Source organism: Halichoerus grypus, chromosome 11 (assembly GCF_964656455.1).
Source record: "Halichoerus grypus chromosome 11, mHalGry1.hap1.1, whole genome shotgun sequence".
NCBI lineage: Eukaryota > Metazoa > Chordata > Mammalia > Carnivora > Phocidae > Halichoerus > Halichoerus grypus.
This window is the reverse complement of record NC_135722.1, coordinates 2665595-2692443: the sequence shown is the minus strand read 5'-3', so window position 1 is coordinate 2692443 and position 26849 is coordinate 2665595. Positions and strand designations below refer to the sequence as shown.

Below are 26849 nucleotides of genomic sequence, written 5' to 3'. Positions count from 1 at the left end.
TTAATCAGTCTCTTTTAGCTTCAGTTCCTCAATCATGAAATTGGCTTTCATAAACCAATCTAACAGCCGGGCGCATGAGGATTAAAGCCGCTGAAGGACACCAAGCCCCTCGCATCCTGTGTGCCCTGGCTGCGCGCCCTAAGGATGCCCTCCTGAACCAGAGCATCTGTGCTGTCCTTCCCTGTGGGATGGCACTTCCCAGTCCCTGAGGTGGTTTGGGGCCGTATGACTCGTTCTGCCCAATTAACTGAGCAGATGTGTCCTGTGTCCCTGTCTGGCTGGAGCGTTTTATGGCCCATGAAAGACCCACCAGGGCACTCTTATGCTCACCCACAGTAAATGACAATGTTCCAGACAGTGTCCGCTCTGTCGGCCAGATTCTGGAGTGAGGATGATGCAAGAGAGAGCCCCGCTGGCCTTCAATGGACGTGCGGCATGAGTGGGAAACAGACCTAAGTTTATGGCACTGAGCCTGGGGGATGTTCGTTACTGCCACACACTTAGCCATGCTGACCGGTCCCCAGGGGTCCGCAGAAGTCCCCTCCCCTTCACCACCCTGTGTTAACGAAGTGAGTGCCCTGTGAGCAGTTCCCAAGATGTTGCAAGCCTTGGCCAGGCAGAGAGCGCTTGTCCTTTATTGATCACTTTTATGCAAGTCTGGGGAGGAAGGCCCTTCTTCACGTTCGAGTTGGTTCTGAGCTCTGAGCAATCCAGCCAAGTTGGGGCTCAGCCTGGAGTTGGCGTTGATGGGACAGGTGATGGGATCCACAAAGCCACAAATCAGAGGGCTCTCCTACTGACGATAGAGGAACCAATGTCCTTATACTCCTTGCTGGTGACCCACATGTCCTTGAAGGTGGAGAGCGAGCACAGAATGGAGCCGCCCAGCCAGGCACTGTATATGGAAGAGGGGCAGGTGGACACCTGGGGAGGATGGAGGAGGCAGAGGGAGGGGAGAGCGGAAGAGGGAGGCCGGGGCGGGGGGGCGGCGGTGAGGGAGGTGTGGAGGGGTCGGGGGAGAGAGGGGAAGAAGCCAGAATCAAAATACTACTCTAAATTTGGGACATACAATAGCAGTCCCTGAGCAAACCTCATGGTTTGCTCATTTCTTCCCTCTGGGCAAATATAGGTTATTCCAAACATTGAGGATGCTTGTCTGTAGCTTTAAACAACAGGATGAAAGAGGCAAGAGCAGAAAGGACTCCCCCTTGGCCCTTAGGCTCACTGCAAAACACATGACACATCTTCGAGTTATCCAAAGCCTATGTGGAAGGCGTATGGGCTTTGTAGAAAAATTAGAAAATACAGAGGAGCACAACAAAAACCACAGGCAATCAAACAACCTGGGCAATTCCCTGTCGTTTCCCGCTCAAGCTCAGCACTCACCGACATCTGCCACGTGCACATTCACCTTCAATTCTGGGAGAGAGCAGTGCTTCGGACCCAAGTCCGGACCCCTCTGCGCTGGGAGGAGACAAACATCACCATGCCCATCGCCAGGTGGGACCACTGCGGCTCAAGGTTCAGTGCACTTGCTCAAGGACAGACAGTTGCCATCCTCACGCGTTCTCAGACTTTCCTGAAGGCATGTAGGTACACCAAGCTAGGACAGCCTTATTGTTCTAAAACAGCAAGGCAAACATGTGGCTGCAGGGTCAGCAGGGAAAAAGGATTTGGAGAGGAACTTGCAAAGCCCAGGGTCCGGGTGGAGGTGGGAGGAGGGAGAATGAGTTATTAGATCCAGTTACTGTCACTCGCTGGCTCTGATGTACCACAGAACCCTGCCTGGCTGGGAAGCATCTGTTGCTATTGGTTAAGGAAAGAAATACTGCAGAAATTTTAAAGAAAAACAAGAAAGAGTCAGAAGGGAGGGAAAGAGCACGTTCAGGGTCAGGCATTGGGCAGAGGAGAGAGCCAGTCCCCAGCATCCTGAGTCCCCACCTGTCTTTGCTGCCACCAACAGGCTGTCACCTGGACAAGTCACCTACCCCATCTGTGTCTTCTCTGAACACACACACAAAAGCAAACAAAAGCCTGCACAAAATTGGGATGGTTCACGCATTCAGAAGAACGCAACACAACCAACAAAAAATGGCCAAAGGGTTGAAATAAGCAAAAATATGCTAAAAAAAAAAGAGGAAAAAACCACAGACAGCTGGGAAACATTTGCAGAACGAGTCACCTTCAGTAGTCATTACAGAAACACAAACGGGAACAATAATTTGCTTTCCCTCCATCCAGTTAGGAAGGGTCTTACAAACCACGGTGTCATGCAAAGCGGGTGGCAGAGACAGGGAGGGCCCGGCGTCCAGTGATGCAAGGACTGAGTCACGGGGCGAGGGGCGCCAGGCACACAGTCAGGGCCACCGTGGAGGGCTGCACGGCGGCAGGTGGTGGCCACGAAGTAACACAACGTAACAGTAAGCAGGACAGACTTGCAGAATCACTGGGTCTTACACCTGAAACTAATGTAACCCTGTGTGTCAACTATCCTTCCATTTCCAAAAAGGCAGAAGTAATAAATAAATGAAGAGCACCACACCGTCCCCAGGCCGGGGCGAGCAGACGCGGGTGCACTCCCCTGTGCCCGCTGGCCCGGAGACCGGCTACTTCCGGGCGCGACTCAGCCGCAGGTTCCAACAGCCTCACTGTGCACACGTTTCTGGCTCAGGAAACCCACATCTAGAAGTGGATCCTAAGGGGAAAAAAACATTCTAAAGAAATAAGGGGAAATCATGACCCAGGTTTTCTCCCAAGCATGTTGTTAGAGCAGGATTCGGGCTGTTGGGAGGAATGATTACTTTCCAAGTTGGCCCCATGGGAACCAGCTCTTCTCTGAAGGGGGATGAGCTCCTTGTAGGGACAGAACCCTTCTCTCCTTCAGAGGAAGGGTTTAATGCGCTCCGTGGACGCTTCAGTGTGCTCTGCCTCGCGTCCCTTCCAGGGAGAGTGCGGGCAGGAGGGAATCAGGCGGTGGCAGGGCTGAGTCTCGACACAGTTAAGGGCAAGAGGTGTACCTTCCAGCTTCATACAGGGAAGTTTCTGAGGACTCAGAAGAGGGGTGGATGGAAGAGCTTGGTCCACAGCTCAGCCCAGCCGCGGGGACAAAGCCCACAGCCGGCCGGACGGATTCCCACGGCAGAGGTGTCAGGTCACTTTGCACACAGGTGGGGGTGACACTCCCATTCCTTCCATTCTGGGCTAAGCCGTACTTTCCCTTTGCATTTAGTGAAGGCTCACTGCGGGCAACAGCCCCGAGAGCCAAGAGGAGGGCAGTGACCGGCACATGAAGGGTGCGGGGCCTCCACAGAGAGGCCGAGGGGTGAAGGATCGAGATGTCTCGTGCAACACGGAGTAAGGGGGCTGCAGGCTTTGGGGTTGACGAGGCAGGCCCACAGTAGCTTCCCAAGATCAGGGACATCTTCGCATGAGCTTACGCCCATGGGAAGGACACTGCAGACTCAGGAACTGCGTGGTGGGGGCACTTGTCTAACAGGAACGCGTGTGACAGCTAGCCTTTCGGGAAGAGGGCTGCAGGTGTGGGAGGAAGGGAGGGCGGGTCGTGGTTTCCTGTGTTCTGTGCGTTCTTCGATATCCATACAAAGGGCTGAGACCGTGCAAGGAAGAGAACTTGCTTGTGTCCACTTGTGCTAGATGGTGAGTCTGCCTTTCCTCGGGGCTCCCGATTCTTCCCTGTGACTCCCCAGTGACTGACTACTCCAGGGAAGGAGGGGGAGACGCTGCCCAGAACAAGGTTGACAGCTCTGCGCTCACTCTCAAGCTGTGCCCCTGGCTGGGGAGGGAGGGCGGGTGGGGCTCTGGGCAGGTAGCAGAACACACGCTGAAGACTGAGCCAGAAAGTTCTCTCTCGGAGAGGGCCCTGCCTGGGAGCAGATCTGAAATCCCGGCTGGCGGGGATGGGGAGCACGGGGAATGAGGGATTCAGTCCCTCTGCACTTGCTGCCTCTGGACCCTGGGACGAGGGTCTTGCAGAGTGTCATGCAGAGTCCAGGGAAATGGTGCTGACGGGTCTGGAGGGACAGAAGTTCCAACATAGCGGCTCAGCCCCTGCCCCCCCGGGTGTGCTGAGTGCCCGCACCTCGCCCCTCCCAGGGAGGAAGCAAAGGGGAGCCGTGAGCACGGGCCATGGGGCACGAGGGGGCCGGCTCTCCCTGGCAGGGGCTGCCGCAAGCCTGCAGCAGAAGCGCCCATGAAGGGCACCCACGTGGCCGGTCAGGGAGCCTGCAGCCTGCCTGAGGCCCAGCTCTGAGACGGGGCCCCGTGCTCAGCAGAGGCCGTGAGGACAGAAGGGAGCCAAGAGCAAAGCTGGAGGACAGCTGGGGGGAGGGCGGCCCTCGGCCCAGGGTCGCAGAGGGGGAAGGACCCGCCAGCCGGGCTGGGCTTGTGCCCGAGCTGGTTCGGTGCCGTTACGGGGACGGATGGGAAGGTACGCTCTTCACTGGGCGAATGCGGCCAGAAATTCCAAACCTGTGACCCAGACTTTGCTTATATGTTTTCTGCCAGGACCATGAACTACTTTCCTAAAGAGAAAAAAAGAAAAGCAGTTTTGGAAAATGGGGTCGAGAAAACGTTAGTCTGAAGGATTCCGAGGCCACACCACTCTGGAGAAGGCACAACCAGGGACAGCAAGAGGATCAGTGGCCACCAGGGCCGGCCAGGTGAAAGGGCGGACACGGCCCTGGTCCCAGGGCAGGGAGCGGCTGTGTCATGGTGTCACCGTGGACACGTGGCATCACACATCCCTCACACCTGCAGGGCGCACAACCCCGAGAGGAGCCTTCCCAAGCTGCGACCTCGGTTGGCCGTGATGCGTGGATGTTGGTTCGTCCGCTGTGACAAACTCACCCGCTCGAGAGGTGTTCAGCTGGGGGGACCGTGCGTGCGAGGGGCGGGGGAGGGAGGATATATAGGAACCCTTGCTACTCAATTTTCCTGGAAACCTAACACTTCCCTAAAAAATAAAGGCCGTTTATTTAAAACTAAATACAGACATAACAATTTTACCTGGTGGCAAGAGGAGGGCGGGAAGCCCGCGCAAAGGCAGAGCCGGGCAGGGTGGCCGGCTTTCCTCCAGCCTCTGGGCCTTTTGCACCCGCCCGGAAAGCGCTCTGTGTCTGGACCGGCACCTCCCCTCCCCCTCGGCCGCCGGAGCCCGTCCTCTTGCCCCTCTACGCCCCTCCCTGAGGTCCCCCTGGCCTTAGAACCCCTCGCCCCCGCCGAAGCCTCCAAAGGATGCACCCGGAGACCCTGTCCCACCTCCAAACTCTGTAACCGTCCTGGGCCCGCCCGCGGACAGGCGCCTCGCCACTTCTCATCGCCCCCAGCTCGTCCGGCCATTGTCATCTGCCCCGCAGCCACAGCCCCCCAGCTGTTCAGGCGGGAACGCTGGGACACACAGGCCACCTCCTCCCTGGGGACCCGCGCCCCGCCCCCACAGTCAGCCCTGCCCGCGGCAGCCCAGCCGTCCTCCGGGCTGGCTCCGCTCAGGGCAGAAGCCTCACACAGCCTCTCCTGTCTCAGCCCCCCGCCAACCGCTCCCAGCCCCTCCTTCTGGAAGCGCACCCCTGGGCCCCCACAGGGGCTGCTCCCTCGGCCCCAAGGTGGGCCTCAGATATCCCTGCGGCTCCCCTGCTCCTTCGAGCATCTGCTCCGACGCCGCCTTGCCGAGCCCTCACCCCTCCTTCCCTCGCAGCCCCCAGGATGTTGATTCGAACCGTTTACGGCTTCCTCCCCCCGCTAGAATGTAAGCCACGGATTCTCCCGACTTTCGTGCACTGATACCTCCCCAAGCCCCCGACCACCTGCCTGGCGCACCAGGAACCCTGGTGTTCTAGAAGTATCTGTGGGATGAGCCCAGGAAGCCCCCGAAGGGGGGTCGGGGGACCGTACCTTCACGTTAATGGTAGGGGACACCAGGGCGGCTATTTCCCTCTGCATCCGGAAGCGCAAGCCGGAACAGGAGCTGGTGCCGCCGGACAGCACGATGTGGCCGAAGAGAACCTTCCAGAGGGCGGAGTTGCAGGAGCTGACGCTCTGGAAGGCCTTCATGTGGATGCCCAGGCCATTTCTCCCTGTCAGGGCGGGTGGAGGAAGACAGAGGCTCAGGGGCCAGGCGCTCGGCCGGCTGCTCCCTCGGGCTCTTTGCTCCCAGCCGGGGGCTCTGGGGAGGCGCCCACTGAGCTCCGAGAGCGGCGGGCGGACCCCGGCCCCTCGGCCCCAGGGCCCTTACGGATTTCAACAAGACGACGTGTGCAACTGCCCAGCACACCCGTGGGATGCGACGGCTAACGGCTGAATAAGTATCAGTCCTCCGCTCTCATCTGACATGACGTACATCCAAATGTTACTGATGGTTATTCATTTTTAATGCCACAGTATCGATTACTTTAGGAAACGGATGTCCTTGCTCAGGTGGCCTGAGAAGTTATGCTGATTACTCCTTTTTAAAAAAATATTTATTGATTTTTGTATTGGGGTGTAATTGGCACACGACACTATGGTAGTTTCAGGAGTACAACCGAATGATCTGATATTTGTATATATTGCAGAACGATCGTTGACTTAACATCCTTTCTGGACTCATCATTAGTCCATATACACAAACACAAATATGATGGCAACAGTCCTTAGAGACAGGGGCAGGGTGCCTCGATTTCCTCACCTGGGATAGCACCTACCTACGTACCTCGCAGCCTCGGGATAAAATCTGAAAAGGCGGACCTTCTGGAATCGTCCAGGACGTGCCAGACCCAGCAAGCATGAGCTTGGGCTGCGAACACTCCACTCTCATCACAGTGTTGGCTGTGCCCCTGCTCACTGAGATCTACCCGTACTTGGAGGACAACGTTCACACTGTGGGTCAGGAACTCCTTTCGGTGACGGTGGCATGTGTCCACTTAATATTTGGGGGGCACGTGTCATGTTTGAGGCCTTTATCCCCGGAACAGTCCAATGGGGAAAGCAGAGGCAAGCCCAGCTCCCCCACACTAGGGGTAAAAGCCGTGTCCTTACGAGGTATGAATCCCGGGCAAGTGGCTCGGGCCTTTTTATTCCCCCTGTCCCTTATAATGTCACCAATTATTTTTTTTAAAAATTGATTGCAGGAAATAGTTGGTTTTCCGTGACGACCTGGAAATCTTCCCAGTCAGTGGGGATTTTACAATCCATCACTTTTTTCCTGTCCTGCCATGCCTGCCGGGTAACTTAGCCAACCCAGTGCTCGTTTAAGACCTCTAGATCACTGCGGCTGCTTCCAGAGCCTGGCCATTGTAAACAGCGCTGCAAAGAAGGGGTGGTGTGTATACACAAAGGAATACGACTCAGCCATAAAAATGGATGAAATCTTACCATTTGCAGCAACATGATGGAGTTAGAAGGTGTGATAATACTAAGTGAAATAAGTCAGAGAAAGACACATACCGTATGATTTCACTTGTATGTGGAATTTAAGAAACAAAACAAATGAACAACAACAACAACAAAACCAGAGAGACAAACCAAGAAACAGACTCTTAACTGCAGAGAACACGCTGATGGTCACTAGAGGGGAGGTGAGTGAGGGATGGGGGAAATAGGTGATGGGGATGAAGGAGCGTACACCTGTAGTGATGAGCACCAGGTGATGTCTAGAATTGTTGAATCAGTACATTATACACCCGAAACTAATACAACACTGTATCTTAACTATACCAGAATTTTAAAAAAATCTCTAGATCAGCCAAACGTTTAAAGTTCCTTCCAAATCTATAGTTTCAGCTCTTCTTGCTTTGTCTCCATTTGTATATTTCAAATTATTTTGTGAGTAGGTAGAGTAGAATAACACATAATGGGAGAGAAGATGTATAGTCCTGCGTAGAACCCCGATGTAGAGTCCAGTAGAGTCCAGTGTAGAACACCTGACAAATATTTAGTGCTCTGCACTGGGTTTCCTCGTCTATAACACAGAACACTGTCAGATGCGGGAGGATTGAAGGCTCCAGCCCATGAACGGTGGTCGCCAAAGTCACACGCTTAATAAGTGATAGTTGAAGTCACAGGAACTTCTGAAACAGGTGCCAACTTGCTACTCAGAGCAGCGCCCCCTCCTGGCTGCTGGGCTCTGTCCCCCTTACAGTGGCCCCTCTGCCCACGTCAGGGCTCACCCCTGGTCCCTTCCTTCCCCTCACCCATGATGTCTGCCTGGAAAAGCCCTTCGGGACAGAGGAACTTCTCCTGCCCAAGGGTGATCTCCTGGCCATCGGGCAGCTGATACTTCTGTGCGTAGGAAGGAGAGTCAGCTTTCAGTTTTTCCTTGTCGAAGTCCAAAGCCACATAGCAACATTTTTCTTTTATGTGCCGGATGTACTCCCAGTCACCTACGGGGGAAAGACAAAGGAAAGGGCGTGACCCGAGATGGTTTGCAGGAGCAATCTGTCCCCAGGGAGCATCTTCCTGAAGACTCAGCTCCTCGTGGTGGGGACACGGCGACACAGTCGTAAGCCCATTCCTGTGTCCGTCTCAGATCCCAGCACCTCTTGGTCTGTAACGTGTGCTGGGGACCCGGGCTTGTGGACAAGAACGGTAGAGCAGGGATCCTGAACTAAGATGTCCGCATTTGGAAAATGTCTGCATTTTATGTTGATATCCTACTACGTACGGTGTGTATTTTTAGGGGGTTGGAAAATCAAACCCAGTCTTGTTATCTATTAAAGTAGGGGCTGCTGTGCATGCCCCCATCCCCACCTGCTGTGAATGTTGGCTGCAAAGAGCTCACAGCCGCCCCCTCCTATGGAGAACCACCCAAGCCAGCCAGGCCCCCTGACCCGGAAACATCCGGAAGGTCACACCCTCCCACTTTCTGGGTGGCTGACCATGGGTTTTAGACCCTGCTATGTCTTTTGGTGTTATGGTTTTATATTTTGTCTATCGTTGCTTTTGAATTTGGATCAGAGCTCCCAGCACCTGCCTGCCTAGAAATCCCCCAGAGTCTTCAGCCCACTGACATCCGACTTGGACCCCCCACCCACCCCACCTAAACCGCTCTGCCTGCATCTGTCCTGTCTTCCTTTTCCCAGAACCCTGCCGCACTCTTCAGTTCCTCCTCGGCTTCTTTCCCTCCAGAAACTGATGTTGTTAGCCACTCCCTTCTGTCTCCCTGGCTTCTGGGATGTTGGAGATCAGGAGAGTTCCTGATATTTCCCCCTTCCTCACCTACTTTGGTTTTTGGTGAGACAAACCTAGGTTTAAATCCTACCTCTGCCATTTACCAAGCTTGGCTTTAGGCAAGTTCACTCTCTTGTAAATCTTCCCTTTCCTCATCTTTAAGAATGGGATTAATCTCCACTCATGGATTGCCATGCAGATGGGATGAGGTAATGCACATAAGATCTTGCTAAGCGTGAGGTGTCAATAAAATTGACCTGGCTGATACTTCTCACTTCCCCTTGCTTTCTTCTAATTGCTGCTATTCTGAAGGGTTCCATACTTTGTGTGGCTTTGGACACAGACTTCTGGCCTGGGAAGACCAGGAGGTATAATGCAGGACTGTAGGCTTGTTGGGAATGTGTATCATGCAAGTTATATGGCTGGGAATCTAGCCCAGGAAGTGGGTGAAAAGCGGGACAGGCACATCCTCATCTGGAGTCCCTGGGTTCCAGGTGATACACCTGCTAGTCATGTGATGTTGAAGTCACCTACTCCTCCTAAGCCTCTTCCTCTTGCAGTGGAGATAAGTGATCCCCTCACGGTGTCATAGCATGAAGCAATGACAGGAAGTATGTGAAGTGTTCGCTCAGCCAAGTGTTTTGCACAAAGTAAGTACTCTGTAAATCTTAACCCATCATCATAGTCATCATATCACCACCATCCTCATCATCACCATCATCCTCATCCTCGTCATCACCATCATCCTCATCATCATCACCACCATCACAATCACTAAATGTCCCTAAATATAGATGGAGTTGTCTGTAAAGCTTGAATCATGTTCAAGTAGCCTTAGCTAAATTGAGGGCTGTAGGTTAGGTAAGCCAAGCAGGATATTACACCCCAGGGACTGGTTCACCTGGCTAAGAATAACAATTTCCTACCTGTGCTCACCAGTGAGTGCCCACTGTCTGTCAATAGTTGCAGGAGGTACAATGTTAGGTCTTGGCCCGCCATGTCCATCTGGATGGTCGACTGATGCAAAGGACAGCCATCAATGACGGGCACAAAGTATGTCATTCCTTCTCCAGATTCAATAGTTGTTCCTAGACAAGAGAACACACCAGCATCATAATGCAGGGTGCATGACATCCCTTATCAATTGTCAAGTCTGCAGGAAGAGGTGGTAAAGGGGAAATAATTGGAGGGGAAAAAGGGGGCCTGGGGAGCAAACTTTCTTCTGTAGGGGAGTGTGCTAGGATAAAGCCTATCCAGATCAGACCAAGGGCCAACTGTTTTGAACAGAAAACCTGCAAATATTCTTATTAAACCAGACATATAAACATTAGCAGCAGTTGCCAAAGGGTAAAAGAGGAAGAAGAATACTCTGCTCTTAACAGCTTTTTCCCTAAAAACCTATGCATCAATGCAGGCACTGGGAATCTCTGGGTGGCACTTGAGTTGTCAAAGAGGCTGGATGCTGTGGAGGAGGCATACGTTTTAGCAAAGGAAACCACATCTCTCTGTGCTAGTCCAAAAGTTGTGATGCGGTCATGGAAACACAGGCTTCACTTTGTGTGAAATGGTGATTCGTGGAGCCGTCCAGAGTGGATCAGGGGTCTGGCTGGTTGGCTTCTTTCACATGCTGGATCTGGTAACCAAGGACTTCACATTTAAAATGAAGCAAAAATGAGGAGGTCTGACCTCCTCATCTAGCCAAGGTAGGAAACAAAGAGTGGGTCCCCCCATACACACCTGAAACACCTAAAACAAACATACAGGAAACAATAGTTTTCAAGATATTGGACATCAAGCAACAAAGGATGGTCTCAATGGTCCCTGAGAGATAGGACATCACAAGGAAAGAATATGGCAGACCATGATCCCTCACGAACACAGACACAAAACTAACCAGATTTTAGCAAATATATGCAAAGGATAACATGTCATGACCAAATTGATTTTATCTCAGGAATGCAAGGTTGTTCTAACATTCAAAAATCAATTAATGTAATTCACCATGTTAAAGAACTAAAAGAGAAAATTCCACATGATCTTTTTTTTTTTTTTTTTTAAGATTTTTTATTTATTTATTTAAGACAGAGAGAATGAGAGAGAGAGAGCACATGAGAGGGGGGAGGGTCAGAGGGTGAAGCAGGCTCCCTGCCGAGCAGGGAGCCCAATGCGGGACTCGATCCAGGGACTCCAGGATCATGACCTGAGCCGAAGGCAGTCGCTTAACCAACTGAGCCACCCAGGCGCCCCGAAAATTCCACATGATCTTATCAGTAGAGGCAGAAAATGCATTTGACAAAATCCAACATCCATTCATGATTTAAAAAAAAAAAACACTGTCATCAAACTAGGAATACAGAATAACCTCCATAAACTGATAGAGGATGTCAGTTAAAAACCTACAGCTAACAATGCACTTCATCATTCAGAGAGACCGAATGATTCCCCATTAAAGTCGGGAACAAGACAAGGATGCCTGCTCCCACCATTTCTATTTAATATCGTGGTGGAGATTTCTAGCAAGAGCAACGAGACAAGAAAAAATAAATAAATAAAAAGCACCCAGTTTGGACGTAAAGAAGTTAAACTATAGACGACATGGTTGCCTAAGTAGAAAATCCTAGCAGCACTAATAAATGAGCTTAGTTAAGGTGCCAGGATACAATATCAGTATACAAAAGCCAATTGTATTTCTATATACTTACGCTGAACAATCAGAAATTGAAATAAAGATACCATTTATAATAGAATCAAAAGATATGAAATACTTAGAATAAATCCAATGAATGATTTCCACAACTTTTACACTGTGAACTGCAAATCACCACCAAGAAGAAATTAAAACGCCTAGGAAATATACCATATTTATTAGTCAGGAGACACAATGTTGTTAAGACGTCAGTTTTCCCCAGATTGATCTATAAATTCAATGAAATTCTGATCAAAACCCAAAGATGCTTTTTTGGTAGAAAGTGACAAAATTATTCTGAAATTTATATGGAAATGCAAAGAACCTTGAATGACCAAAATGTTATTTAAAAAAAAAAAGAGAGAGACCAAAGGTGTAGCTCTAACATCTTACTTATAAAGACTTATAAAGCTCCAGTAATCAAGACGATGTGGTATCAACCTACAGGTAGACAAATAGATCGATGGGACAGAATACAGAGTATAGAAATAGACCCACACGTATATGGACAACTGGTTTTCCCAAAAATGCATAGAGATCATTCAATGAAGAATGCAGGGTCTTTCCAACAAATAGCATGGGAACAACTGGACATGTATATACACACTAAAAAATCACTTCATTCATACCATATACCATACACAAAACTGTATTCCACATGGATCACAGAACTAAGTGTAATACTGAAAATTATAAAACTTCTAGAAGAAGTCATAGCAGAAAAGCCTTGGGTTCAGCGTGTGTTTCTTAGATATTATACCAAAAGCATGATCCACACACACACAAAAAAATGGATAAACTGGACTTCATTGAAATTAAAAACTTCTGCTCTTCAAAGCACATGGTGAAGAAAATGAAAAGCCAAGCCAGAGACTGGGAGCAAATCTTTGCAAAACATATACCTGGTGAGAGACTTGTACTCGGAATGCAAAAAAGAATTCTCAAAAATCAAAGATGAGCAACTCAGGAGCATATGGGTGGTTCAGTCTGTTGAACATCAGACTCTTGATTTCAGCTCAGGTCATGATCTCAGGGTCCTGGGATCAAGCCCCACATTGGGCTCTGCACTCAGCATGGAGTCTGCTTGTCCTTCTCCCCCCGCCCCACTTGTGCTCTTTCTCTTTCTCTCAAATAAATAAGTAAATAAAATCTTAAAAAAAAAGGTGAGGAACTCAGTGAAAAATTGGCAAAACATTTGAACAGACACTTCACCAAAGTAGACACAGGGGTGGCAAATTAGCACATAAAGGAATGCTCCCCATCCCTGCTGGTCAGGGACCTACAGGTCAAAACCACAGCAAGATGCCCTGCGCACCTGCTAGAAGGGCTACCATGGAAACGGCTGGCCACCCCACTCTCACGCAGCTGGTGGAATGCAAGCCGGGCATGCAAGCGCGCTGGGAGCTAGTTTGGCGGATTTTTTAAAAAGTTAAAATACTCTTACCATCTGACCCAATTATTTCACTTCTAGGTATTTTTACCCAAGTGAAATGAAAGCGTATGTCCACATAAAGACTTATAGACAAATGTTCACGGCAGCTTTATTTATAATAGCTCCCAACTGGAAAGAACCCGAATGTCCATCCACAGGTAAAAAATCAGCAAAGCACGGTGCATTCACGCAATGGAACACTGCTTGGCGATAAAAAGAAATGAACTATTGATACTAGCAGTAACATGAATGAGTCTCCAAATAATTATGTTGAGAGGGAAAAAGCCATAGAAAAAAGGAGTACATACCCAACAACATTTATACAAAATTCCAGAGAATGCAAACTCTTGTGAGGATAGATTGCAGGGGGGCAGCGTGGGGAGTGGGGGGAAACGTTGAGGAGTATCAGATACGCTCATTATCTTGACTGTGCTGATGGCTGCATGAGGGTATCCACACATCAAAACTTCTCAAGTTGTGTGCCTTAGGCACACTGACTTTGTCACGTACCAGTGACACCTCGATAAAGCTGTTAAGGAACACGGGAAGCCAATTGCTTATCCTGGAGGTAGGAAAGGGGAGTCAGGAGGAGGGCTGTACAGGGTGCATCTTGTGGACCCTTCTCTTCATTTATTATTTGGCAGGGAGGAAGGGGACATGCGTGGGCTCGCGGGGCTGCAAGAGTGCCACTCACCGGAGGTCTGGCCAGACGCGTAGAGAGAAAGGACTCCCTGGTTGGCTAAGTAGAGGGCGGGCACATTGAACGTCTCAAACAGGATCTATGGAGAAGCAATGGGAAACACTGGCAGCCAGGCCAGTGGACAGAAGAGCAGGTGGCTCTTCCGCTAGTTCTGGGGCACACGGAGCCCATCTGCAGGGGCACCTGGCTCCCCCAGAGAGCCGGACAACGGGGTCAGGGAGCATGCCACTCTTCATCCCAGCTCTGCCCCAGGAGCTCTGTGACTCTGTTTCCCAGCCTGTAATGCGGGCTTGCATCCTTCCCAGGGACCTTACGGGGCAGACCTAACGGACTGTCACAGGACTGAGGGGATCGCATCATCTTCTGGGCCACCATGTTACCACGATGGGGATGATGCCGAACTCCCAATGCCTCTGTGAAACCAGCATTGTCTTCTCCACGCTTTTGTTCTTTCTGTTCTTGGAGGATAGGCAGACTTTACACGAATCCCGACACTTGGACTTGGGATGATTTACTTGTTTTATGATACAAACCACGAAAGCTCTCAGTTACTATGTGTTACTGCATGCCAGACACTTCGCCCAGACATGGCTTGGTCAAGAACGCTGTCCTAGGTACTGACTACACAGGGCGGAAGGCGCAGACAGGGGAGACACAGCCTTGTTTTGGCTGCCCATGGCGCCCCCCCCCCCCGAGGTATGGACATTGTCCGCACCTCGTCCACATGGGAGACCAGCGGACAAGAATGTTAGGGAGCGTTGTCAGGTGGCAGGGGTGGGAGGCCGGGCACTGCCCCCATGAAGGTGGCTGAGCGAGGGAATGATTCTTCTGCAAGATGGTGACACTGGGGTCTACAAGACTTCAAGGTTCTTTTGATGGGGGGACCAACACACAGTCCCTCGGACAACTGAATGGCAAACTGTGTCAGGTACAGCTCCAAGCCTGCCAGGCGGGGCCACCGGAGGGTTGTACCTGGGGACAGGATGACAGCCAGCTGGAGCTGTTGGGGGCATCTTATGGACGGCCAGTGGGGTGGTTAGCTGGGTTTGGAGGGATCCCTGTGGATTGGCTCCCAGGCCTGGGGCTGTCCCTTGTTTGGTACCCAGTTCTGGGGCAAGTAGGGCCGGTGTACCATGGCCCTGGAGTGGGACGGGACCCTAAGGGCAGAGGCTGGGGTGTGGGCTGCTCAAGAAGTGAACCGACTGGCCTCTAGCAAGGACATCAAAACCCAGTGAAGACAGCATTTTAGACAACAATATTGCACAGAGCTGGGTCCACCCCTGAGTGTGTGACTTGCCTCGAGGGTCACAACGCGTGTGTCTAGGGGCAGCCATCGGTGGGGGCTTGGGGATTTACCCAAGAGAAGAAAAAACACGTGTTCATGTGAAGACTAGTTCACGCCTATTTGCACCAGTCCCCAAGCTGAGACCACCCAGACGTGCATTTGCAACGTGACATGTGGGCAGCCAGGTGCCTGGATGCGGGCACCACCTCGAAGGACAGACGGGTGGGCGCGGCAGTGTCTGAGTCTGCGTCACTCTCCGGTGCCCCTGGAATTTGCATCCTGGTGGAGGACGCGGGACATGGACTCCAGGTGGGAGAACAGCTTTTGTGACCCAACTAGAGACCCCACCCCCTAAAAACACAAAAACAAAAACCAACCTCTGCTCCCCTGGCCTGGCATGAGGCCAGAGGTCACAGAGCTTGGAAGGGTCTTCAGGGATCCTGCGGCCAAACTCCCACCTTACAGATGAGAACACTGAGGCAGCGTTTACTGAATGCTCATCAGGCGCTAAGCAAGGTGACCCGCACTTCATGGCATTGACTCATCTCATTTCCGTGACACCCCCCAGCGTGGGACCATTATCATCCTTCTGAGAGGGAAATTAAGACACCACGAGGACAAGGAATCCACCCAAGGTTACACATGCTGGGAGAGCCAGGGCCAGAATCCAGCTCCTCCCTGCACCCTGGGCTGCTCCCCCCACTGGCTTCTCTGCTGGGACCCGGCCCCAGACATCCTGCTAACGCACAGACTTATTCTGGGAGAAGTCCGCCCTGCACTTCTCAGTCTGTTCCAGCTTCCAGAAGGCTGCCTTCCATCTCCTGCAGAAGCTTCCACCTTTCTCGACCACTCTCTGCGCTGGCCTGTAGCCAGAGGCTCCCCTTCCCTGGGCGACCCACGGGGTTCTACCCACGGGGACCCTGGAAGGAGGTCTGAGGGAGGCGGGAGATGGGATGCCCCTGCTCCCTCCCTGCGGGTCCCTCCAAGGCCACAGCTCCTGGCAGAGGCCCTCTCAGGGCTGCGAACCACCCGTGCTCTGCCAGGTTTAGGGGGCAACGGCTCCCCATTACTGGCCCAGAGCTCTGCACCTTCTCCTATAGCTGTTTTAAAACAGGCTCACCTTTGTATTGTAAGCTCTTCAATAAAGTCTCACCAGAATTGCCCGACGTGAGGGTCCCTTTGTTTTCCTGCTGGGATCTCGATGTAGTTAGGGGGTGAATTCAGAGAGAGCCGGGGCAGAAAGGCAGGCAGGCAGTGGGCCCAGGAGAAGTGGGGAAGTGCTGGAGACAGGCTGTGTGGTCAGTGCAATATTTTGTGTGAGGGTTAATTTTAGGTGTCAATTTGACTGGGGCATGGGGATCCCAGACATTTGGGCAGTCATCATTCTGAGGGTGTCTATGAGGGTGCTTTTGGGTAATAGTAACATTTAAATGGATAGATTGAGTAATGCCCATTACCCTTCCCAGGGTGGGTGGGCCTTGTCCAATCAGTTGAAGGAAGATCTGCCTAGAACAAAAGGTTCCAGGCTGCTGACCCACCCTGCAGATCCTGGGACTTGTCAGTCCCCATAATCACATGAACCAATTCCTTAAAGCAGATCTCTTTCTGTGTGTGTGTGTGTGTGTGTGTGTGTGTGTGTGTGTCCGTCCCATTGTTCTGATTCCCTGGAGAACCCTAAGACACTTTGGGAGTGGCACATTCCCCTCGAGTGGAGGATGACCCTGCTTCTCTCTTGTCTCCCCAGCTCACTGGGTCCCTGACGGGCACATGCTGTTTTCAGACAGGATACCTGCCATTTCAAGGCCGTGGGCTTTGTGCCCCCATCCGCGTGGAGCCCAGCTGTGGCCCACTTCTGTGATCTCCCTGTCCATGTGCAGAGGAAGAGTCATCGGCCCCCTCAGGGCTTTGTTTTAAATGAAGCACAGCTCACACCTGTTCTCTGATTGCTGGTGCTCAGTTTCTGGGCCACGGAGCAGGCCTCCTCCTCGTGCAGGTGGTAGCGCGGGCTGCTGGCTTGCCCTTTGGGTCACTGCTCACTGCAGGAGACACCCCTGGGCTCCAGGGGCTCTGGGCCAGGTGGTAGAACCTTGCTGCTTGCTTAATTAGTTCATGGATGTCCTCATTCGCTGTAACTGGAACCTGGACAGCCAGCGGCAGCCCCCTGCAGCCCCCTCCCCACCTGGACCCCCTCCAGCCCTAAGGAAGACTCTGCAGCCTACTGGGGGACATGCTCTTTTCTCCACCACTCTGTCCCTGATGGCCTCTGAGAACCAGTTTGATCCAGTTCAACCTGGTCAATCTGATCCGCACTCACCACCAGCTCCTTCCTGGGGGGCAGGTCCAGGGGGAAGTTGGGAGCTCTCGAGTCAGGGCTGGACTTCCAAGCAGGCCCCACATGCAGCAGGACTGAGGATAAGTCTGTGGGGTCAGGTCTTGAGGACCCAGTGGGCCTCCCAGCCACCTGTCCTGTGACTTTAGCCCAACTACTTCTCCTCCTAGACACTCCCATGTCTTCATCTGTGCACAGGGACTTGAACTGCCCTGCCCATAGCCCGGCTGTCAGGTCTAACTGAATAAGCCGCATTAAAAACCTCGCCCCCGGCTGACCCCTTGGTGTGCTCTTCCGTGGTAGCCATGATGCTCACCGCTAACATCAAAGGGGACAGATCTCTGCTGTGTCTGCATCTCGCTCAGCAAAGAGGTGACGCCCTGAGGGCATCCCCAAGGCTCAAGAGGAGGCCAGAGCAGCCGCCCTCCCCATGCTTGTTCCCCGACCCTATCGCCCACCACCTGGCCCTTTACCTGTGACATCTTCTCTTTGTTGGATGTTATGTTTAAAGGCGGTTCAGTCACCATCAGAGGATGCTGCTCTGGGGCGATGTGGAGTGCCTGGTAGAAGGAGTGATGCCAAATCTGTGGTAAGAGAGGGCGATACGGTGACACCGTGAGCCACGGCCGATCTCCTGCAAGGGGGACTGATCCTGTCTACACCGCAAAGTGGCTTGTGCAGTAGCAGATGCAACTGTGTGATTCACTGTGTGATTCACAGCAGGAAAGACAGTGTGGCCGCAGACAGGACACAGATCCTCCATTTGTGTACCAGCCTTGAGTCAGGGAGGGGAGGAAACGAAGATGCATGAGGCATAGTCCTCGTCTGATGGGGGGTGGACATGAGCCCCGAGACAGGACAGCAGGGAGCTTGGCACCAGGTGCGTGCCAAACAAGCGACTTGACTTTATGAGCTGTTTCCTCATCTGTAAAATGGAGAATGTTCCCTTCCTCCTAGAGGATCACGAGGACATCATCGAGGACCAAATACGACATTTGTAGAAAGCCTAGTGTATTTGTTTCCTGTGGCCACCATGAGTGGCTTAAATTATAGGATTTATTGTCTCCCAGCCCTGGAGACAGGAAGTCAGCCAGGCTGGGTCCTCCCAAGGCCTGTCTCCTTTTGTGTGGATAGCCGTGCTCTCCCTGTGTCCTCATGGGGTCGTCCCTGCGTGCGTGTCTGGGTCCTGATGTCCTTTTCTTATAAGGACCCCAGTCAGATCATATAAGATCCCATCCTAGTGACCTTGTTTTACTTTAATTGCGTCTTTTAAGACCCCATCTCCAAATACAGTCACATTGTGAGGTGCTGGGGTCAGGGCTCCAACGTAGGAAATCGGGGGACAAAGTTCAGGCCACAGCACCCAGCAGAGTGCTTGGTGCACAGTACGTGCTCAAGAAGCAATGGTTACTTACTCTGGATAAAGGTCCTGCCTGCCTCTGGGGAGGGAGGCTCCATGGAGAACTGAAAACAAAAGTGAGGGACACACTCCTGGGGGGAAGTTCAGTGGAGGAAGCGTCTCAGGAAAGGGGGCACTGGTGCAAGGCCACGGAAGCACAAAGCAACATGGCACCCAGCGAACGGCAAAAGCCAGACAGGTGGGCTCGTGGCTGGATGTCCAGCCACTGATGGACAGGAGCAGGGAAGTGGCATGATCAGATGTAGGAGAGGCACTCAGCAGGCCATGTGGGGGTGAACTGGAAGGGCGAGGTAGGAGGGCAGGCACCAAGGGGGAGGATTGTTGCAATGATCCTGGTATCTGTGCAAGAACTGAATCAAGAGCTGGAACCAGCCGAAGACACACTGGAAGTCAGTTCCACTAGGGCTCAGTGACTGGACAGGGGAGGTAAGGGGAGGGTGGAAGGCACAGCCTAGGAGGTAGCCCGGGTCTGGCAAGCTGGTGGGCTACACACTCCAGAGACCTGTCTACACTGCTTCAGTTTCTGCATCCCCTGCGACACCCTAATGGAGGGCTGTAGCCAGACCCAGAGCCGACACCTCAGCTGTGCAGATAGGAAGAGTGTCTGTGAGGGACACTCCCACAACCACCCTCTAGGATTGCCCCCAGGGACGCACACCTCCTGGCATCCATGCCCAGGGCAGACCTTTCCCACACTGAACCAGGACTGGATCATGCAACCTACAGAGTATGGAAAAGTGAGGGCATGTGGCTTTCAAGGCTGCATCATAAAGCTGTTGCAGCCTTCATGTTGGCCCCCTTGATTGTTCACTCTGGGGGAGGCTAACCACCATGCCGTGAGGACATCCGAATAGCCCCACAGAAAGTCCCCAAGAAGCACCACCTTCCTGGCCACACGGAGCGCTGCCTTGGAAATGTCTCCTCCAGTCCCGGTCGAGCCTTCGGATGGTACGGCCCCAGCCGACTGACTGCTGCCTCACAAGAGACGCTTAAGCCAGAACCACCCAGCTGAGCCTCTCCCAAATGCCTGACCCACAAAAACTGTGGCCATCAGTGTTTTAAGCCTCTAAGTTTTGGAGTGGTTCGTTATGCGGCACCGATAATTAATCCATCTTCCTAGGCAGCATGCAAGCTCCAACCATATATGGAGGACCTGATCAGAACCTTCAATTACTAAGACAGGGGCGCCTGGGTGGCTCAGTCGTTAGGCATCTGCCTTCAGCTCAGGCCATGGCTGGGATCGAGACCCGCATCGGGCTCCCTGCTCCGCGGGAGGCCTGCTTCTCCCTCTCCCACTCCCCCTGCTTGTGTTCCCTCTCTCACTGTGTCTCTCTCTGTCAAATAAATAAAATCTTAAAAAAAAAAAATTACTAAGACAGAGTGGTCCAAATAGCCACATTCATTACATCCGTACTGTGCTGGACTAAAGAATTTTATTCTTACAGTAAAATATATATACCATAAAATTGATCAATTTAACCTTTTTAAAAAGCATACCCTTCAGTGGCATTAAGTGCATTCACATTGCTGTGCAACCATCACCACCTACCCGTCTCCAGAAATTTTTTTATTGCCCTCAACTAGAACGCTGTCCCCCTTAAACACTAACTCCCATTCCCACTCCCCCAGCACCCACCGTCCAATTTCTGTTTCTATGAATCTGCCAGCTAAGGGTGGAATCGTATAGTGTTTGTCCTTTTTTTGTCTGGCTTATTTCACGGAGCATCCTGTCCTCAAGGTCCAGTCATGTTGTTGCAGGTGTCTGAATGTCCTTCCTTTTCAAGGCTGAGTGATAGTCCACCATATGTATACGGCATGTTTTGCTCACCCATCCATCTGCTGATGGGCACCTTGCTTGTTTCCATATCTTGCGAACAATACCGCACTGAACATGGGTGTGCAGATCTCTCTTCCTATTCTTCTTTTCAGTTCTTTAACCTTTTGAGGAACCACCATGCTGTGTTCCACAGCGGCTGCGCCATTTTACGTTCCTGCCAGCCGTGCACGAGGTCCCAAGGCCAACACTTGTCATTTTCTGTTGTTGTTGCTGGTTTTAAATGGCCATCCTAAGGGTGGAGCTGAGTAGGGACTTTTTGTCCATCATTCCTTTAATCCTCACACCAGTGCGATGTGCAAGGAAAAATTAGAACCCTTTCTTACAGATAAGGAAACGGAGGGCCAGGGAGGCAGGTTACTTGTCCAAAATGACACAGATAATAAGTCATAAAGACAGGATTCCGGCTCAAGTGTCTGACTCCACAACCCATGTGGTTAGGAACGAGACATGGTGTCTATAGGGACCGAGAGCTAAGAGACACCCAGAGAGCCCTGGAAGCTGGGGCACCTCCCTCCCCAGGTGCCTGGCCGGCAGGTACGCCACTGAACGCCCCGTGAGCACGTTCCCGCCCTCCCCCCCGCCCCAGCAAAACCTGAGCCTACCTTCTCCATGTTGTCCCAGTTAGTGATGGTTGCCCGGGAGATGGGATATTGCAGGTTAAGCTCCCCTCGCTTTTTCTGAGCCTCGTCTCCGATGAACCAGTCTTCTTCTTGCATCCCCACCAACGGATTCTGAAAGACACAGGCCAGGACAGATCTGCTCTCAAGAGTGACTCCCCTCCACTCGGCTCCCATGCATTAGTGCATGGTGAGCAGGGACCAGGAGCCGTGCTGTGCCGCTGGGGGACAATTTCAGGTCACAGCGCCGCTGGCAGAGATGGCCTCCTCAAGCTTGTACCCGATTTCAAGATGTTGCTAAGAGGTTTGAGTGAATGATCTGCAAGGTAAGAGGGCTCCCGAGGACACTGGCTTTGTCCACTTTGCAGATGAGTCACCTGAGGGCAAGAAAGAGAGAGACAGAGAGGCGGTGGAGGAAGGGAAGGGGTCGGGAGGGGCACCGGCTTCTCCATGTGCTCTGGAAAATCGGCAGGAGGAGGGTCCACAGGTTAATTGAATTTGTGATTCTTTAGGAAGATGGACCTGGCTACTTTCACGGCCCAGGAAACCATTTATTCTGTCATTCAGAAGGGATTCGACGGTCGGGCCGCGTGTAAGTCTGTGTCTACCAAGAAGCCGACACCAACCCAGGATGAAAAGTGTGTGGATCGTATCAGGGAATACACCTGTGTGAAGGAAATGGGGAGGGAGGCTGACGGGGCTGGGACGGGCAGCAGGATGGCGTGCAGGTCCGAGCCTGGGCACAGGAGAGAGGGCGGGGGGTGTCCTAGCTGTGCAGGTCAGCATGGCTGCTGGGGACTTTAACCAGTCACTCATGAAAGGAGCCCCACGTTTCCCAGAAATGGGTCTGTCGGGGTGTCCCTGCTGTGCTCATTCATTGGCGAAGAGCCGCCTGTAGGAAGCATGGCCTTGGCGTCGGGCTGCAATTGAGCCCAGCTGTCATGGTGCAATGGATTTCAGAGAAGGGCCCATTCTCGAGGCCGCCACAGCTCACGTGCACAGAGCGCTACGTGGTGGGCGTTTGGCTTTTAGGCAGAGGGCTTTGGACTGGGGGAGAAGCGCGAGCCAGGAGACCCGGGGCAAGCTGCCCGTCTCCGCTGAGCTCCGTCTCCTCTCTGTCCGATGGGAATGACGTCTTCCGTCCCGCGTTCCCCACAACGGTGCTGCCGGGGGAGCGAGTCAAGGAGGATGCCGATGGGAATGCATTTCATAACCTGAAAGGACAGACTGACGCCAAGGACCATCCATGCCGCCCTGCTTCCGACATTGTCCTGCTCAGCCAAATCCTCGTGTGTGAGGGTGGGGGACAAGGGAGGCCCGCGGGGCGGGGAGGAACAGCGTCGCCCTGCCGGGATGGACCAGGCTCTCGACGGACTGCGGGCCTGCCTCTCTGCGGCCACGGGGCCTCCCACGAGGGGTCCTGTGGCCAGCCTGCCGCCAGACCAAAGCGCAGGGGAGGGGCCATGGAGTTTGGGAGCCCACGCGGAGCATCCTGTCAGGTGCGGACTCCTCTTAGAGACGGAAACTTACCTCCTGCTGCCCAGGGGCCGGCCCCAAGGCCTGGGAGGGCGGCGGCCGAGGGGCTCGAGGGACCCAAAGCCAGAAAACCCCATGCGCTGAGGTTCAGGTGGGTCATTTTCTGCACTGGACATTCATTGTGGTCCCCGTTTCTATTCTGGTGAGGAATTTGATGTTTCTCACTGTGATTTTATGCTTTATCATGTGTGTGACCTATTTCATATATAATCCTGCTTCCCACTCCTTGTACAGTTAACAGGGATTTTTTCCTCCCCTGGGGCCATGGAATATCCCCGTGGTGCAACATCTAGCTTTTGCCTTATAGGACAAATTACCACTCTCTCGGGACAAGATATGCCATGCCAAGGATTTCAAACAGAGGGACCGAATGTGGGGCTTTGGTGACACAATGTGGGGCGTCTGAACGAGCCAGCAGGGAACACTGAGGTGCCCAGAGAGTAGGACCCCAGGATCGCGGGGTGGAGAACAAGGGGCAGCAGGGAGAGCTCAGAGGAGGCTGCACGGACCTGGAGGGGGGCGCTGCGTGGACGGTGTGGGAGGGTGGGGAGGACTGGGAGCCTGCAGACCCTTGGCACTGCGCACAGATGTGAGCAGGGCAAGAACCCAGCAAGGAAGACCTGCCTCCTCCTCCTACCTCCCAATCTGCCCCTAGTGCCCCAGATTCGAGGCATCTGTCGGGGAGCAGTTGATGGGCGTGTCCCAGCCCAAGAGTCACAGAGCCAGACGACGTTGGGGCCTACGGACAACAGGCAGAACCCAGCTGTAGTGGGTTGAAGGGTGGCCCCCAAAAGTTGTGTCCACATCTAACTCCTGGAACCTTTGTGGAGGTGACCGTGTTTGGAAATAAGGTCTTTGCAGATGTAGTTAATTTAAGGATATTGAGACAAGAAGATCCTGGATTATTGGGGGGAGGGGGGTTAAATCCAGTGACAAGTGTCCTTGTAAGAGCGGAGACAGAGACCGGAAGAGGAGGGACCGCGTGGAGGCCGAGCAGAAGCTGCAGGGGACATGGCCACGAGCCCAGAGGCACCAGGAGCCCCCAGCAGCTGGAGGAGCAGGGAGGACCCTCCCACCAGCGCCACAGGCCCTGCCCACACCTGGATTGAGGACTTCCGGCCTCTAGAACTGGGACAGAATAAGTTTCTGTTGTTTTAAGCCATCAGCCTGCGGTCACCCGTTATGGCCATCCCAGGACACTCACACTCATCGTGGTCACCACCCTCAGCATCGTCTCCATCGCCACCTCACTTAAGCGACGGCCAAACGTGGCACGTACGCTTTCGTTAACCCCGTTATGTGCGAGAGGAAACTGAGCTCTAGAGGCAACTTGCCCAAAATCACCCGAGTGCTGAGGCAGGGCCGGTGTTTGGATGTGGGTCTCCTGGCCCCGCAGACCCACTCTTCAGCACTAAGCTCTGCTATCTCAAAGGAACAGGCCCGTCAGCAAGCCAAGGGGCAGGCACCTGCTGTTACCCACTTGGAGAGGGGCAGGGATGCTTGCTTTCGGCCTCCCAACATGTCACAGGTCGGAATGTCTGTCTTAACCCGAGCTGCATGATTAGAAACGTTGCCATTAATTTGCTCCCAGTGATGCAGGGCCCAGGCGTAGGCCCCCTGGGGCCCCGTGATATTTGGGGTTCTCCACGTGACCATGCCGCTCCCTGTCATGGATGGGTAAACTCCCCAAGGACAGTGACTCCGGACCGGGGCTTTGAACTCGGCAGGTCCTGCCTCTATCGCCCGCTCACACAGGGATACACGCAAGTCGCCTCTTGCGCTGTCGGTTCCTCTTCAGGGGGAAGGGCCATTGTGGAATCTACCTCGTGGGGCCGCCAGGCTCATGTCAGCTCAACGAGTTCCCATCCTCATGTGAGATGAGGGCTCACAGCTCCTTCGGCTGGGAGAGGCGCAGGGACGTGGCAGGGCCCCCAGGAAGGAGGCGGGTGACCACCTTGCAAAGGCCATGCGGGTCTGGCCAGCAGAGCTGGAGCCAGTCCTACCTGCCGCCCCCAAGGAAGGCCCAGAGGAGGAGCGCAGCATCTGGCCTGCAGACGTGGTGTAGTCTGCACAGGCTTTCTAGAAGAGTGAGTTACCCTAACATCTGGACACAAAAATCTGAATTTCTTAGACACCAAATTGCCATATGAGCCAGCAATCCCACTCCTGGGAACACCCCCCAGAGAACGGAGTGCGGGGCCTCAGATGGACACCGGGACGCCCACGCCCACAGCAGCTCTGTGCGCACCCGAGGTCGAAGCCACTCACGTCGTGCCGAAGTTTCCCGAGGATGGTGGGGAACATGGCCAGGGGGGCCTCTGTGCCCGAAAAGCCCACCTTGCTGAAGCCTGAGCCATAGTCACAGACGAGGGGCACATTCATCGTGTCGTGCGTGACCCGGACAGGGCTGCGGGAGACACAACATGGTTATTCATGCCATTTGCAAGGTGTTCGAGCAAGGGGCAGGGGCTGTGCCGGGCGGGGACACGGGCTCGGCACTCAGGGCAGTGCAGGTGGCTCCCCGAACCTAGAGGGGGTGGAGGGGTGCCAGGGTCGAGCCACTGTCTGGGTGCTGAGGGCAGGTTTCCATGACCGTGTGTGCATGGCTGCCTGGAGAAGGCGGGCCTGGGGGGCCAGCTCCTGGGCGAAAATGCTCCTGCTAGGATTCGGCCTCTACTGGTTTCTGGCGTGGCCCGTGATTTGCTTCACGGGGGGTCCTCTTTCCCATTCACTGAGCCAGAGGCTTTGGACAGGGAGACCCCGGGAGGAGCTGGCGGCCCTGGTGGTCACTGTCGGGCTCCCCTTGTGCCCCCCTTAAATCCCACCTCTCCCGGAGACCCTGCTGGCCTCCTGGCCCCGGGGTGACCCTCATCCCTCCCCTCCCTTTGCTTCCAGACATCTCCTTTATGTCTCTGCAGGTTTGGAAAACATGAGAAAATACAGAGAAGAAAGTCACGATCACCCACAGCCCCACCACCTACAGCTGCCTTGTTATATTTTGAAAATTAGTGCAGATCTATTATATATGATTTTTAAAAAAAATTAATTACCCTCAGAATAAACCAATCCATTTTCTCTTTTGAATATTGCATTTTAATGAAATCTTTATCATCACAAATGTTTTCATCCCTTTAAGGCAGTTTTCATTACTTTTCGGGTAGAGAACGTCCGTATATATATATTCATCATGGAAAATAGAGCACACTCTGGGGTGAGATAAAGTGCTCCCCAGACCCTATGAATCGCAGATGGCCATCATGAACGCAGGGTATTTGCCCTTGCAGTCCTTACGAACCACACAGAGGTCACTTTCTCTCCCGTGCTCTGAGGACAGCCGCATGGCCAGGATTCCAGGGGCAGTGGAGACTTCACGGGGTGTGATTGGCTGTCCTCGCAGACACGACTTCAGGCTTGGGGCCAGATCCTGGATCCTCTCTCAAGGAGTTCCCAATTATAGCAGAAACATATTCGTTGTTTTTTTTTTTTCTCACCATGCACACACGTTACACCTATTACAGAGGAGACGTTTTATCTGTGGTTTCATATTGGACTTTTTCCTTGACATTTTCCGCATTCCCGAGTCACCGGGTACCACATGGATGCTTTCTGTGAGCGCAGAGCCCCACACCAGGCTACTATGATTTAACCATGCCCGCCTGGGGAATGCTCGGGCCCTGGCAGACTGGCCTCCCCTTTCCACGGGACCCCGAGGTCGCTCCGGCAGGAGCGCGGTACGAGCAGCTGGCCCCGCCCACGCTGTCCACCAGGCGCTCGTCGGTCACACGCCACTGGGGAGCCGGAGGCTGGTGGCTTGGGACGGGGTGCTTGACCTCTCCAAAACGCAT

The 26849-nt window shown here is 53.2% G+C and overlaps 1 protein-coding gene across 1 annotated transcript; it reads right to left on the bottom strand.

Annotated features, from left to right (window-relative positions):
- LOC118520065 (actin, alpha skeletal muscle 2-like) lies at positions 1 to 26849 on the bottom strand. The gene is made up of 10 exons (XM_036067815.2): positions 26740 to 26849; positions 25273 to 25411; positions 21454 to 21582; positions 18068 to 18178; positions 13975 to 14059; positions 10089 to 10250; positions 8187 to 8375; positions 5911 to 6092; positions 798 to 924; positions 1 to 59 (listed from the first exon to the last, which is right to left on the bottom strand). Exons 1-10 carry the CDS (start codon positions 26847 to 26849, stop codon positions 1 to 3), a joined length of 1293 nt encoding a protein of 430 aa, XP_035923708.2.

What these genes read in the sequence shown, in the direction of transcription:
- LOC118520065 (XM_036067815.2), bottom strand. Translation starts at nt 26,849, where the DNA reads ATGCGTTTTGGAGAGGTCAAGCACCCCGTCCCAAGCCACCAGCCTCCG. An exon ending in ACTGGGACAACATGGAGAAG is followed by an intron (nt 18,179 to 21,453) that starts GTAGGCTCAGGT and finishes CTCTTACCACAG; the next exon opens with ATTTGGCATCACTCCTTCTA. An exon ending in TTTCCAGGCAGACATCATGG is followed by an intron (nt 6,093 to 8,186) that starts GTGAGGGGAAGG and finishes CCGCCCTGACAG; the next exon opens with GGAGAAATGGCCTGGGCATC.